Genomic DNA, 25,819 nt, shown 5'->3' with positions numbered 1-25,819 from the left:
TAGATGTTACAGCTTCCCTTATTACAACACTGTCTTTGGCTACAGAAGGTGATGGAAAGGGATGTGTAAGCACAGCCCTGTGTGTTTCTCAAGGATAGCAGATGAAGCACTTTTCTGAGTACCCAGATAACAGGGTTCCTGGGCATACAGGAGGGATGCTGACTAAATATGTTCAGATAAGAAAGCTTTGGGGTGTTTATCCAAGAGACTTCTTGTTTCATAATTTCTTTGCATCCAGAGTTAATAAAATAAACAGGAAATATAAATGCATGTGTGTATGGGGGATGATCAGCTTCCCGTCAGGTTACTTCCTTCAACGGATTAGCACAAATGGCAGTCAGAAGCCATGAAATTATCACTTTTTTATGCACAAATATTTAATGAACATCCCCTCCTTCATTTGGTAATTCATTGTGATCAATGACTAGTCAATAATTTTTGAAGCACCAGAAGTGAACTTGCTGGCATTTATTTTCAAGCCTCTATAAATCATTTCTTTACCAACAGTTGATTTTTTTGACAGCCTTTTGGTCAGCTGTCATATAGTTTTGTTTTTCATTCTCTGGTGCTAAATAATATCTTTTCAAAAAACAATAATTATGGCAAATGCAATACCTCCAGCCTTTCTTCTTGATGATACTCCCCAGAATCACTTCAGCCCTGGAGGGGGAAACAGATAATGTCTTAGGATGCAGTATCCTGGAAAAGCAAGAGTCAATCCAGAACATAAGAACCATTCCTTGTTTGAACTCTCAGTGCCTACATATCCCGAAAATAGAAGCTGCTCTCGGCTGGTAGCACAGTTTCCGCTGTTTCTGCTTGTGCCTGCAGAATCTGCTCCAGAGCATTCCAGAAGCACCTGCCAAATCCTGACACGCTGGCAGGAGACCGCCTGCAGTCCTGATACCAAGCAGCAGCAGTCATTTGGCAGTTTGGTGTTTGTGAACTACTGATCCCATATATAAATGTCCTGCTTGGTGGCGTCCAAAGGGAGTCAAAGTTTTCCTTCTAATTGCTATGGAGTAATTCAATTGTGACCAGGGAGGACAATGGGACTTAACATTGTTTAGATAGAAAATATTGACTCCTGGGTATAAATTGAGAACCAATATGTGGGTTTAGATGTCCCACATAGAGAACACTCTCATATAGAATGTCCTAGCTTCCAGTGACAAACTTTGTCATAGGAGCAAAATAGAAGGAGACATAACAAAGTGTTCTTCCTGCCCCTAAGGCTGGGTTGCAGAGGCATACTGAAGGCATCCACTGTTCTCTCCTCTTCCCCCTACCTAGGCTAGGACCCAAGATTGAGGAGACAAATGTTCTATGTACCTCCCAGTAAGACCAACATTGTTAGAAGCAACTGGGCTCTCAGGCTTAGTGAATGGGAGATAAATGGAATTAGCACCGGGTCCCTTATGATGCTGTGGATGGGGGTCATGGCTAATCATTACTGGTCTTAACTGAAAGTTCTGTCTTTATTAGAGTGTATAGCTTGTAATAAGCCACAATGCGGGTTAGCCGTGGAGTATGCCCCAAAGAAACAGGCATTAAGTCTTGCATTGGTGTTGCTTTTGTTTCTCCCTGTCTCTCCGTTACCTTTTGCAACCTTGCATTTCACGGTGGAAACCTATCTCAATTATAGACTGACAATCAATAATTAAAACTATTATCCTCACAGGAGTAATACAAACAGGACTCTAACAGACTTGCTACTTACTTCTCCCTTTTTCTACCTTAGCGCCATTTGGTACTAAGCAGGATTCCACAAGAAGAAAACAATGGAAAGGAGTAGAAGGCAGAAAGGAGCAAGGCCCTATAACCTTTACTTTCTCTCCTTGGATTCAACAGAATGCATCAGGAATGTGAGCTCTAAACCTCCTTGATGGACCTTAAAACATAGACCTGGTCTTGAAAAGGAGGAAACTCACACAAGGAAAATGCACAGGGCCATCCACTGATCATCCTGATTCAGCAAGTCCAGCAATTTGATTGTAATTCTCACCTGGAAGTAGGTGAATTAGGCCTGCAGGTGATTATACTTCACAGTCCTGTTAGAAAATGCAGAGCTGCTCAAACAGCTAGGCAGCTATTTAGTGTTCTTGGTTCCGAGAGCTAGACATCCATGTTCCCAGTAGGAGCCACAGATCTATTCTGAAATGTACTGGTTATGCTGGGACCTGGACAGCATGAACCTTGAGGCCTGGCAGGAGGACACATTTCCCATGTGTTCTGGTTTAACAAGCCCTGTTCTAGGGCTCCAAATCTGCTCTAGGTTCCAAGGAAGGTTGCAGTTGGATGTGACTCCTTTCACAAAAGAAGTGAGGACTCTCTGCAGCCCTTGCTGTCCTCAGAATGAGATTTGAGATCTCCTCTTATAAAAGATAATAGATTCTTTGCCATCTTCGGGGATCCTGACTTAGACACCTGATCTTCCTGTAATGCTAGTGTAGGGACAGGCAGGTAAACAGGAAAAGCAGTTCCTGCTTCTGTGCAAGGAGGATGTCCTAGTTTGTCAACATCTGAGGAACTATGAGATATGATTATGAAATAATGATAACTTTTGGGCAACCATTTTGGAATCTATTCATTCATTTGGTCACTCATGTATTCAACTAATGTTTCTCCGCTGCCACCACTCTGACACCAAACTCTGCTGCCCCTAACATAGATGTGACATTGCTTCCTGGTCATATACCCCTCCAGCCCGTTCTTCATGCAGGGACCAGAAGAAGCAGGAAGGTTTGGGTGAGCAGAGAGGGCCAGAGATGGTCCATATCCCCAATTCTAGTGATGGTGGTAGAGGGCAGAGCGAAGCAGAGCCACCAACATGTAGGAGAAGGACAGAGCCTTTTCACCAACATGCTGGAAATGGTCTGGGTTGATTCTTTTGGTGCTACAGATGCCACTTGAGTGACACAAGCAGGTACTGACTTACTTTCCAGCAGCATAGACTTCGGCAGTATCAAAGAGGTTAACACCACTTTCATAGGCAATTGTCATCAGCCTTTCTGCAACCTGCAAGGGGACAGGAAGTTCGGTCAGAAAAACCAAATGCTTTCCAAACCTGAATTTTGAGTCCTCTACTGGTCTTTAGGAACACTGACCTCTCACTAATCAATCCTTGTTTTTCTTACTTGTAGTGAAATGAGCAAAAGAAAGAAGGCTCAGTCAGTATCCATAGGACAGAAGTATTATTTCCCTCAGACACAGAAAGGGCATTGAGGGGTTACTTGAAGGCTGGGATTCAGCCTGCCCGAAGTGGATAGATTTGTGTTTCTCGCTCTGCTGGGAAGATCTGGTTTGACAACATTCTTTGTGGCATCTTAATCTTTCTGACAAAGAGGGCAATTTGTATCACTGGTGGCTCCATTGCTCAACTTCTATCTCCCAGCCAATAGGTTTTGGCAGCTGGGTGACTCTTGACCTGAAGCTTGTGACTTTTTTCTTGAGGCTGAGACAGAGCCATGACTGTTGTAAAACTCCTGTCACCCGCAGTTCAGCAAAACCTCAGCACCATCATAGAGCAGCCACTGAATCAACACAGAGAGGGAGCAGGGTGCCTCTGACTCACTAGGAATCCAGCTCCTCACTCTTCTGCCTGCAAACAGACCTCAAAGCTCCTTGTTCCTTGCTTTGTGCTGCTGAAAGCAAGCGGTGAATATGACAGAAGAGTAGAGAATAGCTATACACAGCTTAAAAATATCCATAGAGGGATAGCCATAAACAACAGTGGAGGGGCCATTTTTTCATTTTGCCGATTGACTTACCAGTCATTTAAAAAATTACACACCTCAAAAATAATTACAATTGATGTTTCCATTATGTTTTTGATGGCAGGCTAAAGTTACTTCATCAGCATTTCCAAAATAAACTATGTTTCTGTTGCTTTAAAAATTTGCCTACCAAGAAAATTGTTAAGCTAGCAAAACGGAGTCCATGCAGATTCTTTAGCATTATAGTATGCTATTGCTGCTTTTAATTTATTACCATTAAAACGTTTATCCTATGTTCCTATAATTTTTAAATTATGTCCTAACTGCAGATTAAAAGTTAAGACAAGTTTTCCCTATTATGACTGTCCTTTGTTTTAAAAATTATTGTGCTTGCATTTTACATTAGCCTGAGTTATGTCATATGACATACTGGTGTATTATTATTGGAAAATGTACAAAAATCTTATCTAGAGAGCTTTTAAAGATAAGATGGAGAATTCTGTATGGAAACTTAAACTAAACGATGACAGAGATATTTTCCAATCATAGGATTTGAATGCCTAAATGTGAAATAATGAAAAAAAAAAATCACCAACTAAGTCTGAGGAGTGGTTTCTGGCCTTAAGAGTCCTACCTACTAGATAAATAAACCTGGGCAAATCATTTGACCTCTCTGTAGATTCAGTTTCCTCATTTGCAAAATGGGGATGATTTTGTTCACGGATCTCCTCCTCTTGCAGGGAGCCCAGAGACCTCAGCGAAGCTGACCTTACCTCCCTCTAGCGGGGCACTGGCGCTGGGGCGGTGGGAGTGTCTATGAGTAAGTGGCTCAGGAAGGTCATATGACACACCCTGGCCAATGAGATGCGAGGAGAGGTTCCCTGGGGACTTCTGGGAACATTTTTACTTGTTCCTACAGAATTTCTACGAGCAACACGCTTTCCCTGGAGTTACAGTTTTAATTGAGGCCTAGGATTCCAGCAGCTGCCTTTCTGCCTGAAGAAGCAGTTGATACACAAAGGCACATAGGGTCAAGAGACTCGAAGAGATGCAGATTGGGAGTCACTGACTGAGGCAGCCCTGAAGCTTGCTCTTCATCTACACTTCTAGTTTAAAAGTCAAAATAACTTTTTTTTATGGGTTAACCTGATTTGAGTTGGGTTTTTGTTGCCTACAGTTAAAGGCACCTTAACTATCTTACAGATTTTAAAAATGTAAATAAAACTCTGAAAATTAAGTGCTATAAGATGCTAATGTGCTCTCATCATTATTTTAAAGAAATAATTATTCATATGAGTAACATCTATCTTTATTTTACAATAAAGCCAAATCATCTTTGAGAGGCACCTTACAGAGTTCGGTGTTTGTATTCTTTGGATAATATCCCTGCCAAACGGTAATTCAATAAAAGTTGAACTCTCCCAGAGACGGGGACATCCTCACCTCCCAAGGCAGTGTTGACAATGATGTAATTGTCAACAATTAACTCAGCATACTGTGGTGTGGCCAGCCCTAGTATTCCATATTTGCATCTATTTTGTGTTGAGATTATTTGAAGCCAGAGAAAAAGCAGGAAAATCTAAGTAGGTAAACTCATTGCTATTGGTCTGCATTTTTGCCACACAGAAAGCGTTGGGCTCAAAGAATTCAGCAATGGGTGGCGCTGAATCTGGCTGTGTCTCCCTTCTTCTCTTTGCTGGCATTCTCTCTTTGAGGACCCAGGGAAGGCCACAGATGCTCTCTGGAGGTACAATAGCTATTTATTTGGTCTCCATCTAAGGTGAGTGCTTCTGAAGTCATTCATGACAGCTTTATTGTAGTTTTTAGACTTGAAAATTTGAAATTATTCATCTCAGAGGTCAGCCCTGCACACTATATCCTGGGCTAGATTGGCTCATTCCAGCAGAGAGTAGACACTGTAAAGAGGAGAGTAAAGACGAGGGAAAAATAATGTACTTTACTTGGCCCCTCTCCTTAGAAAAGGGAGATATTTTTGTATTTTTCCCTTCCAAGCACCATCCAGGCAGTAGTAGGTTATGTATGTGCTGGATACAATGGATTGTCAACTGCAGGCCTCCCTCCCTGCTTGCCACCTATTTTATATGAGACTTCAAGTTCATAGCCTGTGCTCTGCCTTCTGTGGCTTTGCCTTTGTGCTTCCCCCATACACTCCTTCCTGGTGCCAGTCAGAGAGAGCCCTGTAGTAGACTCTGTGATTTGCCCTCAGGTTCTCCTTTGGAACTGAAGGACTTATTCCTTGAGCTGCTGGGAACGCTGCCATCAAATGGCCTACCTCTGTCAGCCCTCTCTGGAAATTGCACTTGGCTAGAGAGTGTTACCTATGACTGGTCAGTAAGAGGACACAAAGGCCCAGTCCTTTATGTTGTCCTAAACTGAGACAACTCTGCAGAGCCATCTTGGCTTTAGAGAGCCCTATGAAGTTGGCTGAGGTCACTATTGAGGCTGTATCATGACCCAAGTTCTCTGTCTGCCCAGTGCTGCTTTCTTCCCTGCCCTGTGCTGATTCTGATAACACTTCCTAATAATTGTCCTGCATGCTAGTCTCTAGCTTAAAGTCTGCATGCCAGGGAAGCCCCCATGAGGCAAGCCCTCCAACATGACATGTGCCCAATACAGGAAGAGGCATTCGGGCAGATAAGAATACACAGTTAAGACCTCTGTCTCAGATCTGCTAAATAACACTGGTGATTTTAGGAGCCATGGAGAAAAGCCTCCGTTTCCCAAGTGTCTCCTTAGGAATGATAGTAAGAACTACCTTTATAAAGTGCTTATTCTGGGCCAGGTACCCCACTAAGCACTTTACAGGCATCACCTCATTAATCTTAACCATCATCCTGCTGAGTAGAGGGTACAAGGATTTTACTGGTCAGTCAAAGGCAGAATGGGACTGGATCCCACTCAGTGCATCTACTCAGATACACTATCCCTGACTCTTCCTGAAGGTAGACAAGGAAGGATCAGAGGGACTCAAGGAATTGCCCTCAGGGGAGTTCTTGGTGCTCAATGCCTGCATACCTCACTTATTCCATGAAGGCATTCCTTAAAGGAAATGATAAAAATATCACTTTGGTAAGTAGTGTTTTGACTGTGTAAATGATAATCTAAAAATTTTATGATAAAGACAATTATCATAGCTGCATTTATTGAGGTTCTGCTATCTACTAGTCAGGTGGCTACATAAACATCTGACAAGCATGATGTGTTAATCCTTTCAACAGACCATCAGGTTTAGCATTATCATCTCATTTTATATAGGATGAACTGAGGATCAGAGAGGTTAGATTAAGTTGCCCAAGGCAGATGACCAACTGTCCATTTTCCCAGGACTTAGAGGGTTTCTGCAATGTGGGCTTTCAGTACTATAATTGAAAAACTTCTGTGCAAACTGAGACCAGTTAGTCATCCTAGTTGGAGCTAAAAATAAACAAACAAATGAATAAAGCAAAACCACATAACAGCCATACAATCTTTTAATAAAGTGACTAATATTTATTCCAAATTGTTTCATTCTCTAGCTGTTCAACCTGCGTAAATAATGTACAGCTTCAAGGGCTATTAATAACCTAAATGTAAAAAATACAACAGGCAAAATAAAATCGACAATAATCTCTGAGTCAGTTTAACCATTTCCTGTGATTTAAACTTTATCCCTGTAGAATGTCAGGGTCCCAGGAAGAGGACTCCCGCTATACAGCACTCTCTGCATTTTCTTTCATCAGCATAATAGAGGCCAAAGGTAACTTACCTCATCTGAAATTTGACCTCCAAATGTCACCCATGTTCCTAGAAAAGAATAAATATTTGCATATTATTCATCATCATTTTTCTAATAATGTGCATAATAAGAGGAAATTCTTACCTTGGGGCTACCTCAATAGGTTGTATGAGTAGCTTAGAAAGGTACCTGGATGAGGGGCACATTTGGGTTGCAGTCTAGTCTGTCTTCCTCTCACTAAGTATTCCAGAAGGGGTCTGAATCCCTCTGGAGAAAGGGGTGTCTTTCTTTACTCAAAGCCACCATGCATGCTATTGGCAGCGCTATCCTAAAAGATGCTTTCTCTTCTGCTATAGGACCATGGACGCTAGAGTACAAGATCCATTCTTGCTCCCACTGAGCTAAGAAGCTACATGTTCTGAAAGTGAAAGACCTTGGGTTATGGTTTTGGTTCTCCCCTTCTTTGCCTCAAAACAGGGGCTCTATTTTTTATTCATTATTACCTTTCAAAAGAAACCCTCTCAGATGTCTTTCCAGTTCCCACTTACAAGACTTTTAGGAGGTAACACTTATGTACCTTCTCTGTCATGACCTGCCATTCCAGAACAGAAATCTCCATTGCTTTGGGATGAAAGTGGAGACAGCAGCAGGAGAAAGATTTGGGAAGGCAAGGGGAGAAACACTCACTTAGCAGCCAAAGATGTTTGAAACTTTGTAAAGCAGAAGGAAAGCTGAAGAGGAGTGGGCCCTTGCTATGCTGGTCTCCAGTCACCTCAGTTATTCATTCCATCCTTTTATGGATAGATCCTCCTAAAAGGAGGATTTATTTCCCTTCCCTTCCCTTCCTAAAGGAGAGAATGAATTCTTTGGATCCAGCATCGCACCCACGTGCGAGGGACAGTGAGATGATTGACTTAGTTCCTGTCTCCCAGTAGCTCATGATTTACAAGACCATTTGACAAATGCTATGACTGAGGCGAATGCAAGGCAGAAAGAAGGGAGTGTTCCATTTAGATTGTAGGGTAGTGGCATGCAAGGAAGACTTCCTAGAAGAGGTGACAGCTAGGTCAAGTCTCACAGGAGTTAACTGAACGAAGGAGAAAGGGACAGACATTCTAGGGAAAGGCAAAAGAATGGGCCAGGGAAGGAGGTGGGAAACTCCAGAGAGTGCTGATGAGCAGGGGCCTACACCATCAGGCCATGAGATGAACCATGGGAACAGAGGGAGGGATGGCAGGAGTGAGAGCAGCAGGGCCTGGGCATAGTGATATTTGGGGGACATACTAAGAAATGTGGTTGAAAATGCATATTTTGCATTTCATAGTAACAGTCCTAGCTGCCATTTATGGAACACTTTCCAAATGCCAGACAGTATAGTAAGAAATTTTCCCATTTTTATTTCTCACATTTTTATTTCTAATCATTTTGACAAACTTATCAGATCACTTTATCCTTATTTCCAGATGAGGAATCAAAGATTAACCAACTCGATAAGTGAAATACCCAGGATTCCCCAAACATGACTGGCTTCAAGGGGAGTACCCTTTTCACCACATCACACTGCCTTATTAGACCATTTCCAAATTAAATATGGCATTTGGATTTCATACTCCATGTGAATATGTTGGTATAATTGTACCTTTTCTCTTACTTCTCAGGTACTAAAACAAAAGTACGGTATAAATCATTCTACTGTTATGCTCTGCATATCCAGAGATTGCAGATGGGCAGTCCCCCGGCACTCAGCTTGTGGACTTGTTTTGCTTGACTAGAATGGTGTTGATTCACTTGGTATTTCAATAAATTTTGAATAAGTTACCAATATTTAAACAATTAGAAGATTTTTCTTAAAATGTTTTGATTTTCAGCTTCCTTTGACAGTGAAGGGCTGTTGTTCTCATGAGGTAGACAGTCCCTAAATAAGAGGACCATGCCCTTTCAGTTAATTAAAGCCTACACATCTTCCTGTTGTATTCCCAGCACTGAAATCAAAGAGTAGTTGTTTTTTACCACGTGTTTATTGATATTTTTCTTACTGTAAAAAGAAGAGGAAAATGAACTTGTGCATGTCCTAAAAAACAATTATTATAAGAAAAAATAGGAACACACCTTTTTTTTGGTGGGGGGGGTGGATAGGAAGAGTATCCAAACGAAGAATGTTTGCAAAGAAAAATTACATCTTAAGGCACCATTTAAAAAAATCAGCTTGAATGGTACACAGAAAAGATGGATGTTAGAAAATTTAATGGACTGAAGAAATGGCAGCATTTGTTTCTGAATGAGAACAAAATCAGCGAGCTGCTGTGAAATACAGTTCTTTATTAAGTGAAAAAATTGCCTGGGCATCAAAACCTTTTTACAGACAACACAGTTTATAATAAGAGTCTATTTTGAATGCTGCAGAAATTATGTGTCCAGACTCTCAACAGCCATTTGTAAATGTTAGTCTAACGAGCAACTCTGTAGCTTGGTATGTTAAAAATAAGATTGAGAACTTTCAGGTCCAGTTAATTTATTGGTGGCATTTTCTCTTGCAGCAAATGAGAACACAGATATAAAGAAGAGCACACTGTTAACTATATTTATTTGTGGTGTGGTGAGAATTTTGAAGGGGTCAAAAAACTTCAGGACAAGGAGCCCATGAAAGGCAAAACATCAGGAAATGGCTGACTGTGTTATGAAAAAGGTCTCAGACCATTTGGATGTAGAATGCACTGGTCCAAGTCACCGAGTGTTACTACAGATGGAGCTCTCAGGATGGGTGGAGTTGATGTCAGGCCTGTCAAGCAACAGCCCAGAGGTGGTACTATTTTGTAGGGACACTATCCCTAAGTCCATTACTTTCCTCATTCATCAGAAATTGCTTTGGGCACAAGGCTAAAATGGGAGAAGCCATGGATTCAGTAACTAATACCACAAATTGGCTATTGTTCTATGCCTTTGAGCAAAATCAGGTCAACATTTACTTAATGAATTTGCTGGCTTACTTGCACTGTCGTGCAGAAGAGATTTTTTTAACTGTTAATGTCATCACAGGGGATGGCCCTATCTCTGCTTAGCAGTGAAGATTAGCCCAAAGTCCTGAGCTTTTTGCTGACTCTACAACTTATCTATACATTTTGACTATTTTTCTATAGGTACAGTCACAAGTATTATACAAATGTTTCGTCTGTGAGCTTCTCTCAGTCCTGATAAAGTGAACGCTTTGGGAAATTCATTTGTAAAAGAATAATGTCATCTACTTTCCTACATTGCAATCATTTTCCAGAAATGAAGATGAAAGCCTAAAATTTATTCTCTTAAAATGCTATTGAAGATCAAATTCTAAAAATATTCTCAGACTTCAAACTTTATGAAAATAAACTAACATTATGTAGCTTACCTTTCTTATTTTTTGATAGTACCTATGTTGGGCTATGATTTGACATTATCAAACTGTAGTGCAGAAATGGTACTGACGTCTATGTGAAGTCTAAGTAGAACAATGCTGAAAGCCAAGATTGTACACACATTTTGGAAGCGGTGATTCTAGATATAAGAACCATTGACAGTAATTCCATCCATGTTAGGAAGAGCCTATGTTTAGGAGCAACTCTACTCCAAAATTAATCTGAAAAAAACTACCAACCACCCTCCTGGCTTAAGTGTTTAAAGCTGCGTTCTGTACATCACAGTGAAAAATACGGGGCCTGAAACATGTTTTGGTACAGAAGGAAAGATGTGAGGTTTCTGATTCCAAATTAAAGCAGTAATGAATTATGAAATAAAGATATAGCAATAATTATCTTCCCTTTTCAATTAGTTTTTAAAATTTAATATAAAATAGCATATCAATATTATATATATTTACTTTGTTATATACCTGTACCATAACTTAATAAGAATAAACTGTTTGCTTCCATTTCTGAGAGTTTGTCATTTTTATATTCAGCTTATTTTGTTCAGGATAACTACCTCCCTGGCCCTTTTGAAACTTGCTACTCATTTGTTTCTAGCTATTCGTTTATAGAGTTTATATATTTTACTAGAAAGTAAGCTGTCTGAGGGCTACACTTTTATGTCATTCGTCTTTGTATCTCCACAGCCCTAGAATACAAGTGGGCTCTTAGTACACGGTCAGTAAGTGTTGGTTAAATTGAATTACCTTGCCGTTTTGACTGTTATTAATCTCGAAGGTTTTAATCTTGATAATTTTAATCTTGATAATTAATCTTGAAGGTTTTAATCTTGATAATTTTAATCTTGATAATTAATCTTGAAGGTTTTAATCTTGATAATTTCCTACCAAACATACATCTTTATTATGATTTATAGAGAAATGAATAATGCTCATCAATAATATTTAGTTCTTCTAGTCTCTAAATGATTGAAATATTTCTCCTTATCCCTGGGTACCCACACAGCTATGCCTCTCCGTTGGAAAAGGCCAAGGGAAAGTCTTTCTCCTTGGCTGAAATGCCTCTAGCAAGGAGGTGGGTAGGTGGCTCAGTGTAGGTGGGGTCCATTGACTACCCCAGAGGAGGAGTTACCTCTCACAGAATCGACACATCCTCTCCTGCTGGAGAGAAATTGGGCGACAGCCTTCTAGACAGAAGAACTTTGTTTCTATGATTTTATTTTCTACTGAGCTCCACTCCAGAAGAACTAAAGCGACTTGTTAGTTAATATGATTCCCAAAAACCCTTTGTGACAGTTTTCTTAACCATTTTTCTGCCTCTAATGAGAACATGTTTTTCTGAGACCTAGGATAGCATACAATTATTTCCCTGTGTAATCTCAAATTAGTGGGATGTTATTTAGAAGATGATTTTACTAAGCTGACATTTGTTGTTTCTAACCTTTTTAAAAAAGGGGGAGTATCACGGTGGCTCACACCTGTAATCCTAGCACTTTGGGAGGCCAAGGCGGACAGATCACGAGGTCAGGAGTTCGAGACCAGCCTAACCAATATGGTGAAACCCCATCTCTACTGAAAATACAAAAATTAGCCAAGGCATGATGCTGGGTGCCTGTAGTCCCCGCTACCTGGGAGGCTGAGGCAGAAGAATTGCTTGACCCCAGAAGGCAGTGTGAGACTCCATCTAAAAATAAGTAAATGAATAAATAAAGAGGGAAGGTACTAAAGATAACTCTTTGAACTGTTTTTGTGTTTTCTGATTAAACTTTTTTATGCACCAAGGAATATATGCTTTGAAAGCCTTTGTTAGGTCTCTTGGAGTACATCTACCATAGCATAGAAAAATGATGAATGAAACATAAAAAGAAGAAAGCTCCCTGCCACACACATCTATCTTGGTTATGTCGTTATCTTTTGGTGATTATCAGGGTAATTACTTCTTGCTTATTTATTCAAACAACATGTTTATCATTTAAATGACTGCCTTGCTTTGCATATAAAGAGATATTTAGACATTTAGATGAGATAATTTTAATATCTCACATCACCCTAGTGTAATTTTCAAAACCAGGGAATTCACATTGGTACAGTACTAATACAATAGGCCGTTCTGGAATTTCATTGTCTTTTTCTCTCGAAGATCTTATGCAGCATCCAACATTGCATTTAATTGCATTTTTTCTTAATCTACTACAGTCTGTGACTGTTCCTCAGTCTCTTCCTGTCTTTCATGATATAGACACATTTAAAAGTACTGATCAAGTGTTTTGTAGAGTGTCCTTTAATTTGGGTCTAAGTTGTCTTAATTAAGGTTATAAAGTTGGTGATATCCTTCTTTATATTGCAAGTTGGACTGCTTATGGTTTGAATACATTATTATAGCTATCAAGACGACAATGTACAAATGCAATTATAATATTAATATTTATTATGCCACAGTTAACATTTCCTTTCATTCAACAAATATTTATCGAGTCTATCTACCATGTGCTAGGTATTGTACTTAGTTTATCAGAATAAAACAGTGAGCAAAAGTGGTAATTATTTCTCCCATCATGGACCAGATATATGGGGAAAGAAAAAGGAAAAACAAAAATAAGTTAAATATACAGTGTTTATTTATAAATGTTAATTTGACAAATAAATAAAATGTAAAATAAAATATATAGTGTTGATTGATGAATGTCAGAGAATCAATTTTATTAAGCCAGGAGAGAGTATATGAAATGTCTAGGGATCAGTATTGAAATTTTAGATAGGGTGGCCAGATAAGCTTCACTAAGAAAGGAGCTTTTAAGAAAAGACCTAAAGAAAGTGAAGGGGCTCACCAGGCAGTTATCTGGAGGAAGAGTGTTCCAGTTGCAGGGAGCAGTGAGGTAGGGACTTGCTCAGCATGAGCAAGGACAATGAGGAAGCCAGTGTGGCCAGAGAAGAGAAGGTGAGTTTCATGGGGGCTGTATCATGTTATGTTAACCATAGGAAGGACCTAGGAAAGGCTAACAAAGAGGTTTGAATACAGAAGTGACACAACCTGACTTTCTTTTAAATGGAACACTCTGCTGTTATGCTAAGGATAGACTATTATGCTAAGGCAGAGCCAAGGTTGAAACAGGAGGGACCAGTTAGGAGACTGTTGTCATAAACCAGGTGAGACATGACAGTGGTTTGGTCCAAGGTGGTGGTAGGGAGGATGATAAGGAGAGTTTGAATTTTGGATAAATTCTGAAGGGGAGGCAATAGTATTGACTGATGTAAAAGGATATAGGATGTAAGAGAAGGTGAAACCTCCAGGCTAACACCAAGGTCAGAGTATGGGGAGAATGGAGAGCCAATTCAACACATTACAACATGGATTTAATAATTTTAAGTTTGGTAAACAGAGCACATGTGAACTGCGGCTTAATGTAGTCAAGATTGAACAAACATACTCATAATTGAGAGATATTTCACCTGAAGGTGTTTTGAGGTATTACTGTTATATCACTAAAGAATTTAAGATAAGAGATTCAAATCCTAGGTCACATTGAAATCACCAGGCAAAATTAACATGTTCACTGTCTCATTTGTATACAGTAACCTCCAAAGAGGAGTGGAACTGGAGGTGGGAGCATCCCTTTAAATTGCATTTCCAGCAAGAAATAGGTGTAAGCCCAAAACGAGAGTTGATGTGGAGGGAGTGCTAAGCTGTTGGCCACCACCTGAGATCCTTAAGCTCCAGCTCATTACCCTGGTGAGCACTTTCTCCTCTGAGCTATGAGCTGAGCCTTCCACTGAGAATGTAAACCTTCCCCATGCCCTTATGCCCAAATTCTACTTATTCTTCAGGACCCAGAACTTCAGCTTTAGAGTCCAGTGCTGCTAAAGCACTTAGCACTTAGCACTTCCCCTGATGAGTTAAAGTATGTCTTGCTACATCATTAGAATTTTTTTAGGTTCTGTAACATTAACTCTGACTCTGAGAAACCTCCATGCTCTTGATTTCGTTTCCTTATGCACAAAATTAGGAACCCTGAGCTTCCTTCGTCTCTATAATTTCATGATTCTATGGTTTTTTCTTTGAAAGGAGAGGAAGTCATTCCATTTACTCTCCTCCTACCACTTTGAACTAACTGCTCTTTATGATCACATTATGTTATAACTACATGGTTGATTTTTGCCTATGACTTCCTCATTAGACTGCAACTATCCTGAGAGCAGGGACTAAGTTTAATTTAAATTTTAAATTTTAGCCATTGTAGTGGAGCCTGGCACAGGGTAGGTGAGAATAATTGTTCAATCAGTAAGCATTCTCACCCTTACTAACAAAGTGTCTTTAACCAGAGATTGCTTGTGGAACGTTGGTTGTTTTCCTCACTATCTTGAACAAAAGGTTTTAACCACAACTGCCCATTTGAATATCCTGGGAATATTTCAGTGGTACTGCTGACCTGATTCCTCACCAGACCAATTAAATCAGAGTCTCTGGGAATCAAATCCTGACATCAATATTTTTAAAAGATCCTCAGATAATTCTAATTGCAGTCAGGGTTGAGAACCACAGTTTAGACTCTTCCCATACTGGTAGCATCTCATCCTTTTCCTTTTTTTTTTTTTTTTCTGGAGACAGAGTCTTACTCTGTCACCCAGGCTGGAGTGTAGTGGCATGATCTTGGCTCACTGCAACCTCCGCCTCCCAGGTTCAAGCAATTCTCCTCCTTTAGCCTCCCGAGTAGCTGGGATTACAGGCAAGCACTACCATGCTCAGCTAATTTTTGTATTTTTAGTAGAGATGAGGTTTCACCATGTTGGCCATATTGGTCTTGAACTATTGACCTTGTGATCCGCCTGCCTTAGCCTCCCATAGTGCTGGGATTACAGGCATGAGCCACTACGCCTGGCCCATTTTTTTCTTTACACCCTGACTTGCCTTTCTTCTTCTTTTATTCAAGTGCTGTCATCTCCATTTTCCAGAGGTTAAATGACTTGCCCAAAGTTTAAATAACTAGTAAGTGATGGAGTAAAAGCTGGGATTTAAATCTAGCAGACATGGCCCTCCTGCACCCCGCCAATCAAAAGATGGTATAGAGACGGCACTGTTATTTCAATAAGACAGATAAGTTACATGGTTACCTTAAGCTCCTTCATACAGGATCAAAACAAAACAAACAACCAAATTCTTAGAAATCTGGCCTGAGGGGAAACCCATGATGGGGCTGGGATATAAAGACAGGTGATGGAGGTGAAGAATTGGCTTCTTGGCCTTGGTACTCTCTATCAGTTGAAGGGCATGGAATGAAGAGACCCTCTTGCTGGTGAGGCCTAGAATGAGGGGCTAAGCAAGTAGAGGGGCATCAGGAGGCCTGGGCTGGAGTTCTGACTCCACCACTCACTAGCAATATGGAATGGTGATGGCAACAATTATAAATAGCTCATCGGATTTTTAGAAGAATGCAGTGAAATTTCCTAAGTGCTTAATGACCTCTATCATAGCTTCAGCATTAATTCTCAATCTCAGTTCAATGGGTCTTACTCTTTAGGGTGCATTAGAATCCCCCAGAACCCCCATACAGATTCTTATTCTGCAGATAGGAGCTGCAGCTGGGGCATCTGTATGTTTATCAAGCATCCCATGTGATTTGGAGGCAAAACAATGCTCTGTGCAACCCTACTGTGGCCACTAAGATAAACTACATGAAGACCTGCGTCTGGGTGCTTGGGCGTGTTCTTTTTCAAATGACAAAGACAAAGCATTCTTCCTTATTCTGGCCTGCATATGTCAGTATTTTCCACAGAGCCTGGCCCTTATTTTTGGATCCAAGCTGCAGCCTGGTCTTTCATTTTTGGCTTCTAGCGTGTTGCTAATGAGCCTCAGGCCAGAGTTCACAAATGTGATAGCAACTTAGCCTTTTCTTTTTTACTTTCATTACCTTTTCTTGCAAGAACCAGTAATGCCACCCAGGTCCTCAAGAGGGTGGGGGTAAAATGCTCACACATCTCCACCTTACAAAAGAGCTTGAAATAGCAACAAAAGTAGGTGAGGAATTGGTAAAGGCCAGGAGGAATAAAGGCGGGCCTCCTCAGGCAGGTGAAGCGCAAACAGCATCTCCACTTACGAGTGAAGAATTACGTGTGTATGTGTATACGCGTGTGTGTTTAAGGACTAAATATTACTTAGAACCATTTCCACTACTTAAAGTTTCTATGTCAGCACTTAATAAAGTAGGAAACTATGCCCAAATGAGAAAGACATCCTCAGTCTCCACCACGTAAATCCATTGTGCTCTTCTCGTTCCTTTGGTGCTAGATGCTTTACATACATCAGCTCTAATCCCTATCACAACTGCAGGATATGACTGATTCTGTCTATTTTCCTCACCTGAGGAAATGATAAGGAAGTGACAGTGAGTGGTAAGAAATGACTCGTCACAGCTGCTTAGTGGGCACTCCACAGCCCCATGCTGATTCCTGGTGATGATGCTCCTTCACCTACCCACAAGCCCCCATGCTCTGCTCCAGCTAAACGGAATGGCCCAGCGTTTGCTCTAAATGCCTGTAACAACAACCTGCTTTACAATCTGCCTGTGTTCTTCCCTCTGCTGAATGCCTTCCCCACTAACCTTCCTTCCTTATGATAAGCTTTGTGTTCTCATTGTTTAGCGGAACAACAAATGCTGGGGCCTGTCGTGGGGGCGGCAGAGGAGGGAGAGTATCAGGATAAATAGCTAATGCATGTAGTGCTTGGGCCAAGCTGTCTGCAGCTGGGAGGGCAAAGGCAGAGGGGAGTCCAGTCTTTCATTAGGAAAGGCTGCGGTGGGGCTGGCGGCTGAGCCTCCCAGAAAAACCTGCGAGAAGTTGGAGGCTGAGCTTCTAATGCCTGTGCGTAGCCTGAGGTTTTGAGGGTTAAACGTCTGGGATTGATGAAAGTTTCTCATGAGGCTTATAGAGATGTACATATATTTGATATTTTCTTTCTTTCTTAGATTTATGTATTTCAGTGCCAAGGGATACTGCTAGCTCCATTTTGTTTTCAGATTTGTTTCAGGGCAAATCTGTCTGGAACCATTTTTTTCTGTTTCTCCATTAATCTTATTGGTACAATTTAAAGTCAAGGAAATGACATTGGAAATAGAATGAATGGTGGGGAGGTGAAGTGTAGAAGAAGCAGTTTTGTGTTATAAAGAAGACTGCAAGGATTGACATTGCTCTCTAGAGGCTGTGTGGGCAAAACAGGAATGAAATTTCAGTGCACTAAATCTACCCCTAGAAAAAATGACCCACTCTCCCACTTGGATGTTAGAATTAATGATATGCAGTAACCTAAATTAATGGCTTAATCTCCTTAAATTTCCTGATGTAGGCATGACAGTCCCAAACCGATTAAGTTAGCACCTTGAGCCTGTTAGGAAAATTTAAAATAAAGCCAAAATTTCCTTAGATAATTTTTTTTCTTCTCTGTATGTTTTAGGTTTTTGACCCACATTATTGAAATACATATTATTACTTTTATAATCAGAAGCAAAGTTTGTTTTAAAAATATTCTCATTACTAGAAAATCCATTCATAAACAAGAGTTTCCACAAACCACAGCTCGTTCTATGTTTTGAAGATGAAAAAGAGGCAGTGTTTACATTTTCTTTATATTTTGTCCTAAATGTCTTGGTAAAAGTTTCTCATATTTTCTTGTACTAACATTTACATGTTTAAAATTATTTCTCACAATAATGTTTCCAGGGCCTTTAAAACCAGTATGCATTATTATGCCTTAGTCATTTTGTTTTTTGAAGAACTCCTATAGTAAATGCATCAAGTAGTTAATGTAGGTGAAACGACACGGTGTTAGAATAAGATTAGACACCTTCCATGTGACACTAGGACTAAATGGCAACTTCTGATTTTTAAAACAAATTTTAAATATTTCCAATATCTTCTTCTAAAATGGGACCTATTATTAAGATTGAAAAATTTTTTCCTTGTGAATTATTTGCACAGTGTCTGGAATACAGCATATGTTCAAATACATATTTTTCTTTCTGATTTATCTTTTGATTTTTCACAGTAAGTCACTATGAATAAGAAGTCTCTAGAAAAACACTACTGTCAAGAAGTTTGAAAGTCAATGTGACCTCCTTTATACTTTCTTTTGTCTGTGAAAAGTTAATGTCAAATCTCTATCTTTGTGCAGGGATATATTTTTTTGATGGTTCAGTGAATTGTTCTCCCCCAAACAGTAATAAGTTTGAATAATTCTAGCTCTATCTGTACATAAACAACACAGTGTGTGCTTATAGAGCTGTCAGAATCTGCTAGGGAATAAATTTTAATTCCATGGCAAGGCAAAGAAACTCTCTTAGTGAAAACAAGATAATACATTATAAAAAAAAAGAATGAAAAGTATCCTGCAAGAGTCCTTTCCAATTCTTCTTATTGAGGTATGTATGAACTTCATGATATTTAGAGTATTAAATATCATAAATAAAAACTCAAAGAGGGGTATAAAATGATTCATGTACTTTTTGACTAAGAAGCTTTTAAAACATAGAAAAATTAATACTGAGGGAATATAGAAGGGATAATTTAGCAAAAACCTGAAGATTTAAAAAGGTCCCAATCATATTACACTCAAATTTATCCAATTCTCATGTTTCCATGTAGATTTACAGATTTACATATAAGGATTAGCTTATTTTGTCTGTGCCTGTTAGATACCAACTGTTAATGATTTCAGCTTTAAAAAAATCTATAATGTCCTTTTCCTAAAGAAAATGTATAGCTGTATCAAGTGGACAGGATATTTTTGCATCACCCACAGGACTATGCGTAGTTTCTCCTTTTATGCACTGACTCAGGACTATTTCTATTTCTTCCCTTTGCAGTAATTATATGCAAAAATTTAACATGTCAAAGAAGGAAATGGAGCAATAGTAAATTATAAAACTATGTTGGTACATCTTCAATCTTGGGAGATTGCACTTAGTCAAAATTCTACAGAGTCATTCTCTTTTGAAATGATAAGACTATACTAAAAAATTAATTATGGTTCAGGAGAAGCAAAGAACAGCTCCTGGCAGCCTGGCCTGGAGGCAAGCTTCTATTGTAAGAATGCTGGTATTCGCAGCCAGGCTTTGGCATAGAGATGATGATGTTATAACCATAGTCCCGATTGTACAGGAATGAAGTGACATTTCCTAACAAGCTGTATTAAAAGTTTCCCAGAAATTTAGGTAACGAGACATCAAAGAATATAAATATTATATTTATATCTCAATAGTATTTTGGATTGTTCTCAAATGCACAAGGCAGGCCTTCTTGAGACATTTTCAAGATTATCAACATGACGATGAACTCTGTATCCCCAGAGACTATATAAAACCTGACATAGAGGAGGTGCTTATGAAATGTTTATGAATGACTGAATTCAAGAACAACAGAGGAAAAGTGATGAGCAAAGAAGTAATGTTCAATGAATGGATTTATTGCTTGCAGATGCTTTTTTCTTAATTAGTTCATTGCTTGAAAATAAGTTAATCTAAATGAATCCATTCCTGACCTTTATGTAAGTTAGCAATTTGGCCTTTATGTAAGTTAGCTCACTAGCCATCACACCTGAATACACACACAGTGGGAGAACATTTTGGAGGGTGGCTGCGAGGTCAGTATTGATCCAGGGAGTTATGATGGTAGAATGAAGCTTGCATTTGCCATCTTAAAGCACTGACGGCATCAGCTTCTCCTGCTGGCACCAGGAACCCTGGCTGTGGGAAACAAGGGAAATGTTCCCAGGGGCACTCCTGGAGAGTGAAGATCTCGTCTGGTGATGCTCCATTTTTTATCATTTTGTGATTGGCCCAAACCTCAGGACTGCTTACTTTTATAGAGTAGAACTTTCTGTTAACTTGGAAAAGAGTATACATCTGTGGTGAAGACTGTGCCATCAAAAGGCCTGTGTGCACACTGCGTGATGGTGTGAAAGTTAGATGGAGATTTTAGGGTCCGCTCCTCAAGGACAGAGCTTCTGTCAGTCTTCTTCATCACTGTCTCTCCAACGTCAAAACAGAGTTCAGTTTTGCAGGTTAACTATCTCCCAGGCTAGGAAACACATTCTGAAATTATTTATTTTCCAACAACCCTGAAGGGTAGGTTTTTCATTTTCTTTCCAATATGCCTGAGATTGATTATGCCCATGGATTAGTTCACTTTGAGACTTTGCTCATCTCTAAAATGGATAATGATACCTACTCACAGTATCGTGAGAACTAAAAAAATGACAATGATGCAAATTAACACTTTTGTTTGAGAATTTACATTGTGCCAAGCACAGTGCTATACCCTTTATAGACATTATCTTGTTTAAAACGCATGACCAATCCATGATTTGAGTTTATTTGCTGGTAAGTGACTGAGCCAGGATGTGAGTCCAGGCAATCTGATGACAGCCTACACTGTTAATGATTTCAATAGTATATGCCAGTGTCTAGAATAGTACTAAGCATACAACAGGTGCTCACTAAATGCTACTATCTTTATTAGCTCCAAAGAAATAATATAAATTTCCACAAGAACATAAATGACTTTTTCAGAACCCACAGTGAAAGCTAAGGTTGACATTGGAATGTCTCAATTCTAACCACATACCCATCTTAACACAGCTTAGGAAAATTTATTTATTATGAATTATTCTGAAGTGACACATGGAGAATGATTAATAGACTAAAACATTCAAACATGATTCAAAATTCTAAATTTCAATTGGGGACAGAAGCTAAGTGAAAAACAAACACCTCACCTGCCACTTGCTGCTTTCATTGGTCACCAGAAGTGGCATCTGCCCTGCTCTCTGGTTGTGCTTCCTGCATGCTGCCTAGGAAGCAAACTGTTCTCGGGTGCTTAAGCCCTCCAGTAGACTCAGTCATCAGATGAGCAAGTAACTCAGTGGGGAATCAGGCCACCTTTCAGCTGCACAGGAAGACAGAATTTGGAGATCCTCATCCAGGCCAGTGATCTTCAACTGTGGCCCACTTAGGAGGACCACCTGGGAAGCTGATGTATTGCTCCAACCCAGAGATTCTGGTCTGATTGGTCTGAGGAAAGGCCCAGGCACAGGTTTTTTTAAAAAGCTCCCCATGTGATTGTAACGGTAGCCAGAGTTGACAACTGGTCTAAGCAGTGGATTGAGATGTTGTAGGAGTGAACTCTATGAGGTCCCAATACAGTAAGAAATCTTGGAGTGACAGGAAGAGAGACAAATAAATTCTGGTCCCAGAGGATGAAGAACAATTTAGAAGGTTGGAGGTAGCCTTGACCCCAAAATGGAGATTGTAATACCTTGCAGGGTCTTTAGAGCTGACCATATAAAGAATTACAGACTATTCCTTCAAGATTCTCTTTGGTGTTTTGCCCTTTATTTTATTAGTACTATTAACCTTCTTCAAAAATCCCAGTAGCAGTAAATGACTGTAGCAAAAGAAACTTAGCAGAACTTTTAAAAAATGTGGAATAAAAAATATCAGTAGTCTTGTTTTCTGGGACAAGATTACAAGGGCCACCACTCCTGCTAGAATAGGGTGAAAGCGGGACACATTACTTTGATAGGGTCAGGGTGGAATTTCTCCCACTGGTGCCATGCAGAATGATTAATTTATTATGGAGATCTAAAAGCATAACTGAATACTACTCCAAGATGGGCTACTAGATCATTATATTGTTCCTATATATTTTATTAACTGTAGATGACTCTTGATTTTCCACTGACATGTTATGCCTGTGACACCCAGATTCAAATAGAAATAGAAGTGCATTCCAAAGGCAAATTAGAATACATTTAGATTTTCTATGTCACAGTTCCCCTCGCTTAGCAGAGGTAATTGAGAATCCACCGTCTTCATGTGATTCCAGTGAGTCATTTGGAAGAGCAACACAGCAGCCACTAATCCCCCTGAATAAAAGTCCAATCTTTCTTAAATGTGCACTGGTTATAGAAATTACATGCATTTAGGACACTGTGGATATCACAAACTTCCACATATAAACTTCAATTTTTAAAAATATATGCAAGACAGACATTGATATAAAACACAAAACTATAAAAACCCTAGAAGAAAATCTAGGCAATACCATTTGTGACATGGCACAGGAAAGATTTCATGACAAAAAGGTCAAAAGCAATTGCAACAAAAACAAAAATTGTCAAATGGGATCTAATTAAACTAGAGAGCTGCACAGCAAAAGAAACTATCATAAGAGTGAACAGACAACCTACAGAATGGAAAAATTTTTGCAATCTATATATCTGACAAAGGTATAATATCTAGAGTCTACAAGCAACTTAAACAAATTTACAAGAAAAAAAAAACCATTAAAAAGTGGCAAAGGGCAGGAACAGGCACTTCGCAAAAGAAGACATTTATGCACCCTTCAAACATATGACAAAAAGCTCAACATCACCGATCATTAGAAAAATGCAAATCAAAGCACAGCGAGATACCATTTCATGGCAGTTAGAATGGCCATTATTAAATGTCAAGAAACAACAGATGCTGATGAGGCTACAGAGAAATCGGAACACTTTTACACTGTTGGTGGAAATGTAAATTAGATCAACCATTGAGGAAGACAGTGTGGCGATTCCTCAAAGACCTAGAACCAGAAATACCATTTGGCCCAGCAATCCCATTACTGGGTATATATGCAAAGGAATATAAATTATTCTATTATAAAGATACATGCATATATATGTTCATTGAAGTCCTATTCACAATAGCAAAGACATAGAGTCAACCCAAATGCCCATCAGTGATAAACTGGATAAAGAAAATGTGGCACATATACACCATGGAATACTATGCAGCCATAAAGAAGGATGAGTTTATGTCCTTTTCAGGGACATGGATGGAGCTGAAAGCCATCATCCTTAGCAAACTAACACAGGAACAGAAAACCAAACACCATATGTTCTCACTCATAAGTAGGTGCCGAACAATGAGAATACATGGATACAGGGAGGATAACAACACACACTGGGGCCTTTTGGAGGCAGGCAGTGGTAGGGAGAGCATCAGGAAAAATAGCTAATGCATGCTGGGCTTAATACCTAGATGATGAGTTTATAGGTGCAGCAAACCACCAGGGGACACATTTACCTATGTAACAAACTTGCACATCCTGCACATGCACCCCAGAACTAAAATAAAATAAAATAAAGAATATTAGATGGAACAGAAGAAAATGTTGATGGGATGGAAATACTAGAAGATAGCAAAGCTGCCATGAAAAATAGAACTGAACATGCACACAACAGAACTTGGGTTATGGTGTGCCTTATTTAATTCCAAACTTATTTATATATGTAAGATCTGGTCATTAACCTCCACATACTAGAATCTCACTCTTGCAGATCTTGTACATTCTCCCCACATACTCTGACTCCAGACTCTTTGCCTTTTCTTCTATCTAATCTCTGTCTTCAATTTCTTCCTTATCCAGGAGGGTCAGGGTAGTTAGATGATGTGGTTCACCATTTAGAAGGTTCTCTTGCTTTATTCTCAAGTCCATTGATTCACTCTCCTTTTATTGTGCCTGCCTAACAAAAAGCCACATCCTTATAAATCTGACTGTCTGGCTGCTCATCACCTATTACCAAGGCGCTGAGCTGTGCTGGAGAAAATAACGAATGATAGAGACAGACACATTGTAAATTCTTTGTCTCTAGTCCCTCTAGACTCACAACAGTCCTCTGTTTTCTGGTCAGTTTTCTCCAATGTGTGCATTTCAAACCTGCCCCATTTTTCTCAACCTCAGGTCCTACCTCCACTTCCTTTAACCTCAGCAGATAACAGCACCCTCTGCTTCACAAAGAAAATAAAAGAAGACAAACTATAACCCCCTCTACTTCTTGCCATATCTACTATCTGACCCAAAGGAGACACAATTGGTGACCTGCCCGTTTCCCCTGGGGTTTCTAGGTGCTTGACAACTCTCTGGTACAGAAACAGTCCACCTCCCTCACTCTCAGGTCCGTGTGCATTCCACACTGGCTCCAGAGTCCCCAGGGGAATTCCAGCTTCAGTTACGCACACTAGCACTGACTTGACTATACACCCTTTATCACCTTCCCTTTCCAATCTCATATCTCAAAAAATCTTTAAACTACCTGCCTTCAAATCCTTGTTTCAGAGCCTGCTTCAAAGAGAACATAAACTAAAACAGCACCATCATCTCCTCCTTTTCTTTCTGCCACTGTGGAAGGGTGTCCCTTCTATCCAAGGCTGATTTTTCCACTTATCCTCTGAATCCCTTCTTCTTCCTCTTTCTCAGGGACTTCACTCCACCAGTTATCACCTCCCATTACTACGTCTTTTCTTTGCCTTGAATTCTATTTGTTTATTTCATATTAATTTTATATCCCAACTTTGATTTCCTTTTCTTCTTTTTCTCTTTGCCCATTTTTAAATTTTCTATTTATCTTTGCCTTTTTCATTATAGAAAATATCTAGGAACTAGCATTTTTTTCCCCACCCAATCTCAGAAACTTTGTAGTTTACTGTGTTGACACCTATATTACAGATCTTTTTCTGATATGTTATTTTATGCTTTTAGAGGCATTTCCTTTTGTATTTTCTATACCTGCTTTTGCCAGTTTGGTCAAGCTTCATTTATCTTGCTGTCCTGATATACCTTCTGTATGGGCTATCTGTATATGTTCACAGTATGATGAGCTGGGCTTACAGTGAATGGGCAATTGATGTATTGCTACATTTAATCTTCTGTAAAAATGAGAATACTCAAGTCATTGAGCCCGTCTCCCTGCCTCTATTCTCAACCCTCTTCACCTTGCCATCTGCACTGTGGCCAGGATGAGCTTCCTAAAATGCATCTGGCCAAGTGACTCCCGGAGTTAAATGTTTTCATGACTCCCAGTCACACAACAGATAAACACCAAGCTTTGTGACATGGCTTCAGTGCTTTTTTTTTTTTTTTTTTTTTTTTTTTTTTTTT

At 39.6% G+C, this 25,819-nt stretch overlaps 1 protein-coding gene across 3 annotated transcripts in view; it reads right to left on the bottom strand.

The window, feature by feature from the left end:
- KCNAB1 (potassium voltage-gated channel subfamily A member regulatory beta subunit 1) overlaps positions 1–25,819 on the bottom strand; it is a 394,665-nt gene that overhangs the window by 64,020 nt on the left and 304,826 nt on the right. For all 3 annotated transcript variants that reach the window (XM_037736473.1, XM_017522928.2, XM_017522930.2), the window contains exons 3-5: positions 7,483–7,520; positions 2,939–3,018; positions 616–660 (exon numbers count right to left, since the gene is read on the bottom strand). In XM_037736473.1, coding sequence (XP_037592401.1) covers positions 616–660; positions 2,939–3,018; positions 7,483–7,520 — 163 coding nt within the window. The remainder of the gene's footprint in view (positions 1–615; positions 661–2,938; positions 3,019–7,482; positions 7,521–25,819) is intronic.

This window comes from Cebus imitator, unplaced genomic scaffold, assembly GCF_001604975.1.
Source record: "Cebus imitator isolate Cc_AM_T3 unplaced genomic scaffold, Cebus_imitator-1.0 Scaffold25, whole genome shotgun sequence".
NCBI classification, from domain to species: domain Eukaryota; kingdom Metazoa; phylum Chordata; class Mammalia; order Primates; family Cebidae; genus Cebus; species Cebus imitator.
The sequence above is the reverse complement of the archived record's forward strand: the minus strand, read 5'-3'. Positions and strand labels throughout refer to the sequence as shown.